This window comes from Monodon monoceros, unplaced genomic scaffold, assembly GCF_005190385.1.
Source record: "Monodon monoceros isolate NGI ecotype Baffin Bay Population unplaced genomic scaffold, NGI_Narwhal_1 Super_Scaffold_7, whole genome shotgun sequence".
NCBI lineage: Eukaryota > Metazoa > Chordata > Mammalia > Artiodactyla > Monodontidae > Monodon > Monodon monoceros.
The window spans coordinates 93,844,128-93,856,294 of record NW_021703784.1 but is presented as its reverse complement, the minus strand read 5'-3'; the positions used below and the strand labels follow the sequence as shown (position 1 = coordinate 93,856,294).

Sequence of the window (12,167 nt, the reverse complement as noted above, 5' to 3'; positions counted from 1 at the left end):
GTGAAGCTTCGTTTCTTTTCTCTTCATTCTTCTGAGGTAAGTGAGAGTAAGGAAGATTGTCAGTCTCAAATTTGGGTCTTACGGCTTTCTGTTTCTAGCTTTGATCATAGGAGCGTAAAGTTTACTATGTTGCAGACGTTAGGTTATATCATTGTGAGTTACTTCAGGAAGCCGTAGTCAGCAAAATCTATAGCAGAAAAGCTGGTGTTTTTTTCCTCCCCTTCATTATAATAACAGTCACTAGAATTTTTTAGTTTTATATGTTCAAAGCATTTTGGAAAGTTGTTAGCTTATTTGTGATATACCCTGTAGTGGTCTTCCTTACACTGAGTTTATATATAAAAAACGCCCTGGGGAGTGTATGAGAAAAAGATAGATATGAGAAAAAGAGGTTACATTGCTTGCTTATCTCTTGGTAAATTTGGGCTGACAACCTTTTACAGGTACTTGATTCACTATTGTCTCTTAGCCTACCTTTCTAGAGGCAGACCAGTTGTATTTTAGAGTATTTATAATTCTGAACATAAATGCTGTGCATGTCTACAGTACAGGTGCAGGTTCTATTAACATTTTATTTCTGGTCTTTGGCTGCTTATAAAGGGGCTGTGTATAATTTTGATTGTATAGGTCTTGATTCCATGAAATTATTTGCTTTTAGTTTGTCGGGTGATTAATTAGAGGTACTCTCTGATTCTGCTTCATAGCCACCGTAGTTTCCTTTGCACTTTCTCTTAGAGCTGCATGTGCCGGACTTCTTTGTGTGAAGTCCCATTTATTGTTTATTCTGATTACTGTTGGTTCCTAACTTGACTTTTACTTAGAAAAGTTGTAATCCTGCCTTGAACTTTTTGCGACTCCTAAGATACTCCAAGGATATTATTCCTTTAAGGTAGAAAGAGAGGGTGTTATTACTTTCAGTTTTTATATGTAGAGTGTGATTTGTTCAAGATTATATAACACCTCAGTGGTAGGAATCAGTCATTGAAGCTTCTTACCTATTAGTCTTATCTTTACCCATTAAATCACATCACTTTTATATCCAGCACTCTCAAGCTCAGAAGATACAATATCCCATATTCCCAACCTTGCTTTCAGAAAATCCACTGCTTCTGTATTTTGTTCTAAATATGCTGTGTTTCAAATATGAGTATAAAGAAGCATTGTTATATGAGTATAAAAAGTACAAAAGACTCCTGTCATCTCTGTATATGTATTTTTTTAGGTTTAGCCCCCCCTCCCCCTTAGTAGTGGTAGGGATGGATTTGCCCTGTTCATACTCTGTTGCCTGGCCTTGTCTTGATTAATGACATGTACATAATGAAATGACTTGTTGAGATTAGTTAATGGTACAAAGTTTTCTCTTTTTGGAGATATTTGACTCGTAGAAATTGAATTTATGACCTTGAACCAACAGCACTACCTATAACCACTTTTTTTTCACCTAGGTGTTGCTATTTATGAGAGTTTAGTGTTTGTTTTGGGCTTTCCTCACAGTTGGATATAAATACACACACATATTCATTCTCTTCTATGTTAGGCACTAAAGTAGATACTGGACTAGGACAGACATGATTTTTGCCCTCACAGAGCTTATAGTCTAGTGAGGAAGATAGAGTCCTAACAAGGCATTACGTACACTGGGTATTAGGTAGTAGTGTTTTAGTTATCTGTTGCTGTACAAAAACCACCTCTGATGTGTGTTTTTTTTTCCAAAACTGGCAAGCATTTCTCCAATTCTCAGCAGACACTGACCGGGTGTCCAACAAATTTAACTCAGTTCTGACACTCTCTACCTGGATATAGCATCTGATCCCACAGGTTTAAGGGCTCAGTCCCAAAAAATTGCACCCCCTCAACTTTAGACACTGATTGCAAGTCCAGGTTGTAACCTGTGCTTCTGATTGATGGGCTATAGGTGGTAGGTTCCCACAACCCCCTTTTTGGGTTGGACTAATTTGATAGAGTGGCTCACAGAACTCAAATATTTACTTATATTTACCAGTTTATTATAAAGGATTCAGATTAACAGCCATATGAAGAAGTACATAGGGCAAGATCTGGAAGGGTCCCAAGAACAGGAGCCTCTGTCCCTGTGGAACTGGGGTGCATCACCCTCCTGGGCTGTGAATGTGTTCACCAGCCTGGAAACTCATCAGATCTTGTACAGTAGTATGTATGTATGTATGTATGTGTGTGTGTATGTATTTTTTATATCCATTTGTTTACTCATTTGGTTGCACTGGGTCTCAGTTGCGGGAGGTGGGCTCCTTAGTTGTGGCTCGCCAGCTCCTTAGTTGCGGCATGCGGGCTCCTTAGTCGTGGCATGCAAACTCTTAGTTGTGGCATGCATGTGGTATCTAGTTCCCCGAGCAGGGATTGAACCCGGGTCCCCTGCACTGGGAGCAAGGAGTCCCAACCACTGCGCTACCAGGGAAGTCCCTTCGATAGTTTTTATAGCGCTTAATCTGCAGGCCTATCTATCCCCTTTCCTCTCCCAGAGGTCAGTGGGTGAGACTGAAAGTTCCAATCTTGTAATCACTTGGTCTTTCTGGTGACCAGCCCCATCCTGAGGCTTTCTAGGGGTACCTCCCTAAGTCACCTGTTAGCATAAGTTTAAAAGAGACTCCTTATGAATGACAAAAGACTTCTATCACTCAGGAAATTTCAAGGGTTTTAGGAGCTCTGTGCCAAAAATGGGGACTAAGACCAAATATGTATTTCTTATTATAAATCACAGTATCACACCACCTCCAAATTTGTGGCTTGAGACAATGATGTGTTTCTCACGATCCTGTGGGTTAGGAATTTGGGCAGGGTTTGTCTGGTTCGTTCTTCTGCCCTGTGTCGCATCAGTTGGGGTCACTCATTTGTCTGCTTTCAGCTGGTGGCTAGGCTGGGTTAGACAGGGCATCAGGGTTTCAACTCATTGGTCTGGCACCTTCAATGTGGCCTCTCCTAGTAGTGTCTTATCATCCAGGTCTCTCTATATGGTCTCTGTCTCCAGTGGGACATCCTGAATTTCCTTGCAGCCTGGTGGTTGGCTTCCAAGAGTGAAGGTGGATGCTGTCAGTCCTGGAACTGGCATGTTATCGCTTCTGCCATATTCTGTGGTCAGAGCAAGTCACAGGGTCAGCCCAGATTCAGGGAGAGAAAAATATGTTCTTATCTCTTGATGGACAGAGCAGCATGGGAGTAGGGTAGAAGGAATTGATGGAGACTGTCTTTGGAGAGAACCTATCACAGACAGGTAGACTAAGTTAGTTGTGGAGAATCCTAACTCTAGCAATGCACGGAGGTCACTAGCATATGTGTCTGCCGTGTGGATGAGAAAGGGCTGGTATGAGGCTCTACATTGAAGACTCCCCTTTTTCTTTCCTCAGGTGTGTTGATGTCATATTTCATGTTTGACAAAGGGGTATGCACAGACATGACAGAGTATGTTCAATCACATTCTTTGTTGACCGTGTTTTTTGAGATTTATGTTCTATCCTGGTTGCTGTACAAAAGTAATTCCTGTGGCATCTATCTCTGTTTCCTAATAGGTAATTTTTTTATTTGGATGGAGTTGGTAGGTTTGTAGGGTAAACACATAGTAGCTGAATTTCATGATATAGTCTTATTTGGCACTTTATCAAATTCAGAGTATTTATGGTCAAAGGTTTTGAAGTCCCCTTTTCTCGCAAAAACTATGTAAATAAGTTGCTGTAAAGGAAGGAATGAGAATTTTTTTTCATTTTTCCTCAGCATCATTTTTTTTTTTCTGGCCGCACCGTGGGGCTTGTGGGATCTTAGATCCCCCACCAGGGATTGAACCCATGCCCTTGGCAGTGAAAGCGCAGGGTCCTAACCACTGGACTGCCAGGGAATTGCCCTCAGCATCATTCTTTAATTTCTTGACCTCTGAGGAAATGAACATTAAAAATAGAAAGCAAGCTGATTTCCAGTTGATATGGTAAGACAGTGAAACATTGATTGAGGGCCTAATACATGTGAGACCACATAGGAGAATTTATCTCAGGCATTAGGGAGTTTTCTGTTGTAATGAAGTATGTAGACTCTGGAGCCAGACTGCCTGGGTTTGGATTCTGAATCCAGCACCGACTTGTGACTTGTTCTCTTAGGGCCTCGTGTACCTGAGGATTGTAAATGAGTTACTTTATGTAAAGTGCTAAGAACAGTGGGAATGAAAAGGACTATGAAAGTGTTAGTTATTATTATTTTAACCATTATCTCAAGATTTTATTATTATTTTTTTAAAGGTTACAGTGGTAAGATATTTTTTTTTTAATATGAAATGATTTGGAGACCTTTGCAGTGGACAGTCTCATTTTGCCTAGAAGAATTTGTCTTTAATTAGTCTGATTGTTTATAGGACTTTGTGGCCTTAAATATTTTATTAGATTCTGTAATTCTTCATTATAGAATGAAGGTATTATTTTGGTACAAGCACTGGAATTATATAGTAGCAAGCACTTTTCATTTGGTAAGTCTTTTAATCCCTGTGGTAATCCTATCATATACATACTGTCTTTTACGATGATGAAACTGGAGTACAGGGAGGTTAAGTAACTGTTCCAAGAAACCTTCATGTACCAAGAAACCTTCATGTACCAAGAAAATGACAGAGCTGGGATTCAATTGCCAGTCTGATTTCAGGAGCCATATATCACTATACTATACTATCTCTTATTTAGAAATTATGGATAAAAAAATTAAACAAACATTACTTAAAGTTTCTCTATCTGGACTTAAACCACAATTAGCAGTTTGGTATATCCTAGGATATCCTTTAGTACTCTGCATACAGTAGATACACAACTCAGGTAATAGTTGAAGTTCTTATGCTTCCAGGTGTGTTTGCTTTCAGAGTTTGTTACCTGATAACAGTTCTAGATTTGTGATGCTTTGCCCCAAATTCCCTGCTCCCCTCCAAGTTCAGTCTACTCTAGGAGTCAGGCAAGAGCTATATAGAGGCAGGGATGGTTGCTGCTGTGGTGCTTACATTTTTGGACTCGGATCATATATGGTGTCATTTGAAGTGTCCTGAAATGCCCTATAGAAAGTCCTATTAATGAAAACCGATCTGCCAGTTGTAGAAAACCCTGTGTATTTCCACCCACATGGAGTTTCTAAAGAGTACTGGGCCACTTTTAGGCCTCTAATTAAAGGCCTGACATTTTGTAGTTAATTTTCCAGTTGTTGGGAGAACTCTACTTATGCAGGTGATCCTAGGTTTAGTATTTAAAGGATTTTTTTTTTTCTTTTAAAGAGTTAACCCTCAGGACTTCCCTGGCGGTCTATCAGTTAAGACTCCGTACTTCTAGTGCAGGGGGAGTGGGTTTGATCCCTGGTTGGGGAACTAAGATCCCGCATGCCACGTAGTGCGGCCAAAAAAAGAAAAAGCAAAAACAACAAAAAAAGAGTTAACCTTGGGTTGGATCCTGTATGTTATTTTGGGATATATGTTGGTATTATATGGCTGATTTGACTCTTAGACTTTGCCTACATGGGCATAGTGAAGTGAAGAGAGATGCAGTTACTCAAATAAATGAGATCATTGGACTGCATTTTAACAGTGCTTCCAGGCCTAATAACTTTCTGATTCATACCCCTGGAATGCTATTGGTAGGGAGGATTTGGGGTGTGAATTATCAGCCAGGTTTTGCAGATATAGCTCTAAGTTGTTGGTTCTGTTTTTTAATTCACTTTTTATGTAGAGGTAGCCCAAATCTCATTTAATTATTTTTGCCACACAAATGAGTACGGTACTTTCCCTGAGTACTTTTTAATTTGTTGTCTGGTAACAGCCTTTGAAATGTTTCTTAGGAATCTGCTACTCTTGGGAATCGTGGCATCTCAGGTCTCAGAGGTTTTAATTGGCCATATTGTTTGGTGAGGGAAACCATGGTGAACCCCAAAGAGGATTCAATAATAATGACAACAGTAACAGCAGTGGTCTTAATGCTCCACCACACTTTTCTTATTGGAGCCTCACAACAACTTGATGAGGCAGATATTGCAATTCCTATTTACAAAGGGGGCAGAAAAGCCTCAAAGAAGTTAAATAACTTGTCCAAAGTCATATTGCTTGAAGCTGGAGTGAAATTGCTAGCATAAGGTGATCAAATTGCAAGGAGAACCTGTAAGTCTGACTTTAGTTTCCACTGGGCTGTGCATAATCTCTAGGTGACTTTTATTAGTGCTCGTTAAATATAATTTTGTCCTAGAATTAAGCAGAGAAAACCTTTCAAGGTGGTTATCTTCCCATCTTTTTAGAGTGATCATCATTATGGGGGGTGGTGGTTAGAAATGGGGTGGAATAACAAATAATATTTGTGTTATGTACATATCCCAGTCGTGTCCTTTTGGTTGTACGTGCACGAGGCTTTTGGTGATTGAGGATTGATTCCGGGGGCCTGTGAAATGGTATCACAAAGACTCTTCTTGGCACCCTTTGTCCCGATCTGGTTTAAGGGACAGATTGGGAAACTTGTTTCTTCCTCCTTTTTAAAAAGAGAAATGAAAAACACACTTGACTGGCACTTCCTCCTCAGCGACAGGCCTGCCTGACTGCAGTTTGATTTAGCTCCTTTTGTTCTTTATGGAGAACAAAGTGAAATTTCTTCTCAGGTGGCTGTAAGGAGTGTATCAGGAGAAGGCCCCTTATCCTTTTAAAGAAACAGAGCAAATATTTTTTCTTCAGACAAAAGAGAGACTGTGCAGTTGTTTTAGTTCCTTTGACTTCTTGCCATCAGTCAGACTTTCTCTTGTTTGAACTGTTGGTGTGTTTAGGTCTCTGGGAATTGGTAGAGAAGCTCTTCAGTAATCCTGAGCTTTAGCTTTTGAATTTTCTTGATAACTGGTATTTGTAGCAGCTCTTCCCTCGTCCTTCTGATTCCTGTAGGAACTTCAGACTGCATCACAGTTTTCTGAATCATCCAATGTTTGTGACCTATATTTTCTTCCTCTTGAGTTACATGAGGTCAGAAGGTCAGACTTTTTTTAGGAATTGGACTGCTGCTGTGTTCACCACATGTTATAAGATTATAAATGGTTAAAAAGTACTTTTAATGTTGCACTATAGGGCAAGGAACCCTCAAAACTCATTTCTGCTGAACTTCTCTATATTAGGTAAAAGAATGATTGGCTCTAAAAAAATTATAGGCTCAGTTAAGGGTTAAGGTGAATGGATGGGAACTGTATTTCAGATTTGTGGCAGTTTCACTTCCAGACTTTTGGTCTTTAAACCATGAGTTATCAGGGTCACCAAGGAGATTATTTCTTTCCAGTTAGTTCATCCTTAGTTTATGCAGGAGGTTGGCCAGCACTGTGTTGACATATTCATTGTGTACATAGTATTTATATTGTAGGCTACTGGGGGATGAGAGCTGTACTACAAGGATACAGGCTAGAGTGTTCCTCAATCAATCCTTAGGGAACTTTGTGCTATATGCGACTAGGAACTTGGAATTATGTTTTTCTGTAGAATCTTTCTGGCTTTTTAAATTTTAATATTCCGGGAGAAAACTCATTTCAGCATAGGCGATAAGTATTTTTCCTTCTGTATTTGGATGCATCTAGTTGTGTACTTTTTAGATTGCAGCCTTTCGTGAAGTGTAAAGAGCTGATGATTGTTTGACTTTTTACAATAAGCATTTATTACTTTTTAAATTAAAAAAATGAAAAGAACACTGCCTTTTCTGTTGATTGTCACCTATAATCCTGCCACCCAAAGAGAACCATGGTTAATACTTTTTATATTTCTCTTCTGTCGTTGTTTTTTTTATGATTTAAAAAATTTTATTTATTTATTTTTGGCTGCATTGGGTCTTCGTTGCTGCGTGTGGGCTTTCTCTAGTTGCGGTGAGTGGGGGCTACTCTTCGTTGCGGTGTGCGGGCTTCTCATTGCGGTGGCTTCTCTTGTTGTGGAGCATGGGCTCTAGGCGCACGGGCTTCAGTAGTTGTGGCATGTGGGCTCAGTAGTTGTGGCTCACGGGCTCTAGAGCGCAGACTCAGTAGTTGTGACACACGGGCTTGGTTGCTCCGCAGCATGTGGGATCTTCCCAGACCAGGGCTTGAACCCGTGTCCCCTACATTGGCAGGTGGATTATTAATCACTGTGCCACCAGGGAAGTGCCTCTATCATTATTCGTAAAGATTAAAAAAAAATAAAATTTGGATCATACTGTATATGTAATTTTCTATTCTGCTTTTTTCACTTAACATGTATTTTTTCACATTATTAAATATTTTAAAAATAAATTTTGAATAGGTAATTTCAAAAATAAAAATGACATAAAACAAAAACACTGAGAAGTCTAGCTTCTATCTTTGTCTCCATTTACCTTGTCCCTTCAGTTCCTAATAAGTGACCATTAATTTCTCCTTTTTCAAAAGTTAGCCTTACTATATATGTTGTTTTGCTCCTTGCTTTTTCCTCCTCTGAACAATGTATCTTGGAGATCTCTTGCTGTTAGTACCCATAGAACCTTCCTTACCGTAGATTAGTCATTTAGTCCCTTTTAGAGACTTGGGTTGTGCCCAATTTTTGCTATTACAAACAATAAGAAGTAGTAATTAAAGGGAAAAAAATTAAGCATTTACTCTGCTTCAGTTATTAAGGGAAAGTTCTTTCCAGAAGAATGCCAGGTAATAAATGTAGAAATAATGATGGAATGGGAAAATCAATGTATTCCAGCCCCCAAATGAAATAATTTAAAAAGGAATCATCAGTGACTGCTAAATGATTAAGCAAAAGGTTGAAGAGGAACAGCATATTCACATGGTGCCGAACGTTAGCCACAGATCAGTAGTTGTAAAGGGGGAAATATACCTTTCTAAAGAGAGCTCTGGCTGTTACAGACTCAACCAAGTGATCATGTTTTGCCAGATGATCATGTAATTGACCAGGTCTCCCTAAATGGAACAGTCTGAGAATATGATGTGCTGCATCATGAGATGAGGTACATAGGTAGCATCACCTGAAAAGCATTTTTGCCCAAGCCTCTTAACCTAAATCTAGTCAGTGTTTACAGGAAGTATTAGGGATAGAGATGCAAGCTAAATGGCACTGTGAGGAAATAATCAGACAAAACTAGGATGTAACTGTCAACTGCAAGTCAACAAGTCAACTCTCCTGGTCTTCTTAAAACGCTTGTGTTGTAAACAAACAAGCATAAACAGAACCAACCAAAATAAAACTTGGAGGCCATTCTAGAGTAAAAGAGACTAAAGAGACATTACATCCAAATTCGTTGCTTGAACCTTGTTTGGGTTCTGGATTTTTTTTTTTTTTTTTTTTGCGGTACGCGGGCCTCTCACCGTTGTGGCCTCTCCTGTTGTGGAGCACAGGCTCCGGACGTGCAGGCTCGGCGGCCATGGCTCACGGGCCCAGCCGCTCCGCGGCATGTGGGATCTTCCCAGACCGGGGCACGAACCCGTGTCCCCTGCATCGGCAGGCGGACTCTCAACCACTGCGCCACCAGGGAAGCCCTGGATTTTTTTTAAGACACTTTTTGGTGTATTTGGTGTATTAAAGGCACAAATGATAATGCGTGTGATAATGGTATTGTGGTTATGAAGTTAAATGTCTTCATTCTTAGATGCACAGTGAGGTATATAGGATTAGAGTATCTCAATGCCTGCTGAAATGGTTCGCAGGAAAATTAAAACAACCCTTATATATCTCTATCCATAGAGATAAATGAGGCAAATTTGACAATATATTAGCAATTCTTGAGTCTAAGGGGTGAGTAGTTGGTATTTATTCTACTGTTTTCAACTTTTCTGTATATTTGAATTTTTTCAAAATATAGTTGAAACAGTGTTGCAATGAATGAGGTTTATATACGTATTCTTTTCAAATGCCATTTCATTGGGCTGCATATTCCATTGTTTGGAGGGACCACAATTCTTTAATTGTTGCACATGTGTATATTTTGCTGCTATTTGACATTTTAATAGGATTTGTGTTTATTTTGTGACAGCTTTATACAGTTAAGGCTTGCAGTGGATGAGAAAAAGGAATTGAAATTTTTTCTTCTCTTTCCTCTGTCCTCTATTCTGGAACTTGAGTGGGGAAGAGAAAAAGAGAATGAGAAAGGTACCTCGAAGTGGTTCTGTGCACTTGCTTTTAGGTAGGAGATAGAATTGAAGCTGCTGCATAAGAACCATACCTTAAGTAATAGCCTTTTAAAATTGGTTACGTGTCCTTTAGTTTGGAGGCTGCCCAAGTGATAAAGAGGACTACTAGCAACTAGGGAAGCAGCTTGGCACAGAGCGGGGAGTGCAGATTTTTTTTTTTTTTTTTGGCTGTGCTGTGTGCCATGCAGGATTTTAATTCCCGGACCAGGGATTGACCCTGTGACCCCTGCATTGGAAACATGGAGTCCTAACCACTGGACTGCCAGGGAAGTCCCCGGAGTGCAGATATTGTGATTTGTTTTGTTTTTGACAGGGTTTTAGACCTTTTGGTTAGTAAAAAAGTTTTTACTGCCTGATGAAAAGAATAACTCCTTTAGACAATGGTCTCTTCTTTAGATATAAGGCTGAGAGCTATGGAGGATATGGGAGGAATTTAAGGATGAAATATTCTTGGAAGAAAAGTTCTGGGAGAAGGGTCTTTTCTGAGAAGATGTCGTTAAATATGAAAAGAACAGTACTTTCCTCTTTGAGCTAGAATCATATTTGCAGTGGGAACCTTCTCTGACTGCAGAATAGATGTTCTTTGACATTAATGTCTATACCTTAGATTTCCATGAAGGCAACTTACAAGGACCTGAATGGCCTCATTTTAGCTGCTTCAGCGTGTAGAGCTATTGCTCACTCCTTCTCTTCCCGGGCCTGGTGTGACAGTGGCTACTGAGGACCATGAAGGTTGTTCCAGAGAAGAATGCTGTCCGGATACTCTGGGGGCGAGAACGGGGCACTCGGACCTTTGGAGCTCAGCGACTTCTGCAGGAGCTGGTGGAAGATAAAACCCGGTGGATGAAATGGGAGGGCAAGGTGAGAAAAATGGGTGTTTTTCACATAGGAGTTGTAGGGGTGACAGTAGAATGGGGCCTTAGAATGGGATAATGACATAGAGTTGGGGTACAATTTATTTTGTGTAGGAGAATTGATATATCTAACTTGGTTTTTTGTGGGGGGAGGTTTTAATAAATTTGGAAGCATAATGGGCTAGAAATATCATTTTTCTTTAGAGCTAGATATTTTTCCTGAAGGTAATTTAGATTTATCTCTCTCAATTTGTAGCTTGATCATTGTCTCCAGTTTTTAAGCTTACACTGTAAATACTAGTCTGGAATGGTTTGGTGTTTTTGAGATAGAGTGAGCCATAGTTTATAAATAATGTATTTTAACTTTTGTTTGTTTATTTCTCAGAGAGTAGAACTGCCGGATAGTCCACGCTCTACCTTTTTATTGGCCTTCAGCCCAGACAGGTACCACCAAGTCCTTACCTAAACTTTACCTGAGACTTGTGACAGCATTGCTTTCTGTGTATTTGGCCTAGCTTGATCTTCCAAGTCAAATCCCTAAAGGCTCTTTTTTTTTTTTTTTTTTTAATTTATTTTATTTATTTATTTTTGTCTGCGTTGGGTCTTCTTTGCTGTGCGCGGACTTTCTCTAGTTGTGGTGAGCGGGGGCTACTCTTGGTTACGGTGCGCAGGGTTCTCATTGCGGTGGCTTCTCTCGTTGCGGAGGCTTCTCTCGTTGCGGAACACGGGCTCTAGGCGTGCGGGCTTCAGTAGTTATGGCTCGTGGGCTCTAGAGCACAGACTCAGTAGTTGTGGCACATGGGCTTAGTTACTCCACGGCATGTGGGATCTTCCTGGACCAGGGCTTGAACCCGTGTCCCCTGCATTGGCAGGCAAATTCTTAACCACTGCGCCACCAGGGAAGCCCCCTAAAGGCTCTTTGAAGCACTGAATGAACAGAGCTTTGCCAGTGTTATCAGAAAGGGAAAGAAAGTAGATGAGCAGTGCTAACCATAAAAATAATGGGAATAAGCAAAGGAATCTATGAACGTCGAGGATCAGAGCTTGGAAAGTTTCTCAGTAAGAATCCTTTGCCTGTGTGATATAGGCCACCAATAGTGTGATAGTTTTCCCTGCTGGAAAGAATATTCTCTGAAGGGGTTATGTGTCTTCTGGGGACAGAATGGAGAA

General features: G+C 40.1%; 1 protein-coding gene across 11 annotated transcripts in view; it reads left to right on the top strand.

Moving 5' to 3' along the window:
- Positions 1-12,167, top strand: part of AMBRA1 (autophagy and beclin 1 regulator 1) — a 173,361-nt gene that overhangs the window by 18,721 nt on the left and 142,473 nt on the right. For 9 of the 11 annotated variants that reach the window (XM_029207199.1, XM_029207194.1, XM_029207193.1 and 6 more), the window contains 2 exons: positions 10,751-11,004; positions 11,383-11,441. In XM_029207199.1, coding sequence (XP_029063032.1) covers positions 10,870-11,004; positions 11,383-11,441 — 194 coding nt within the window. In that variant the 5' untranslated portion in view covers positions 10,751-10,869. The remainder of the gene's footprint in view (positions 1-10,750; positions 11,005-11,382; positions 11,442-12,167) is intronic. The other 2 variants (XM_029207195.1, XM_029207196.1) reach the window with 1 other exon arrangement.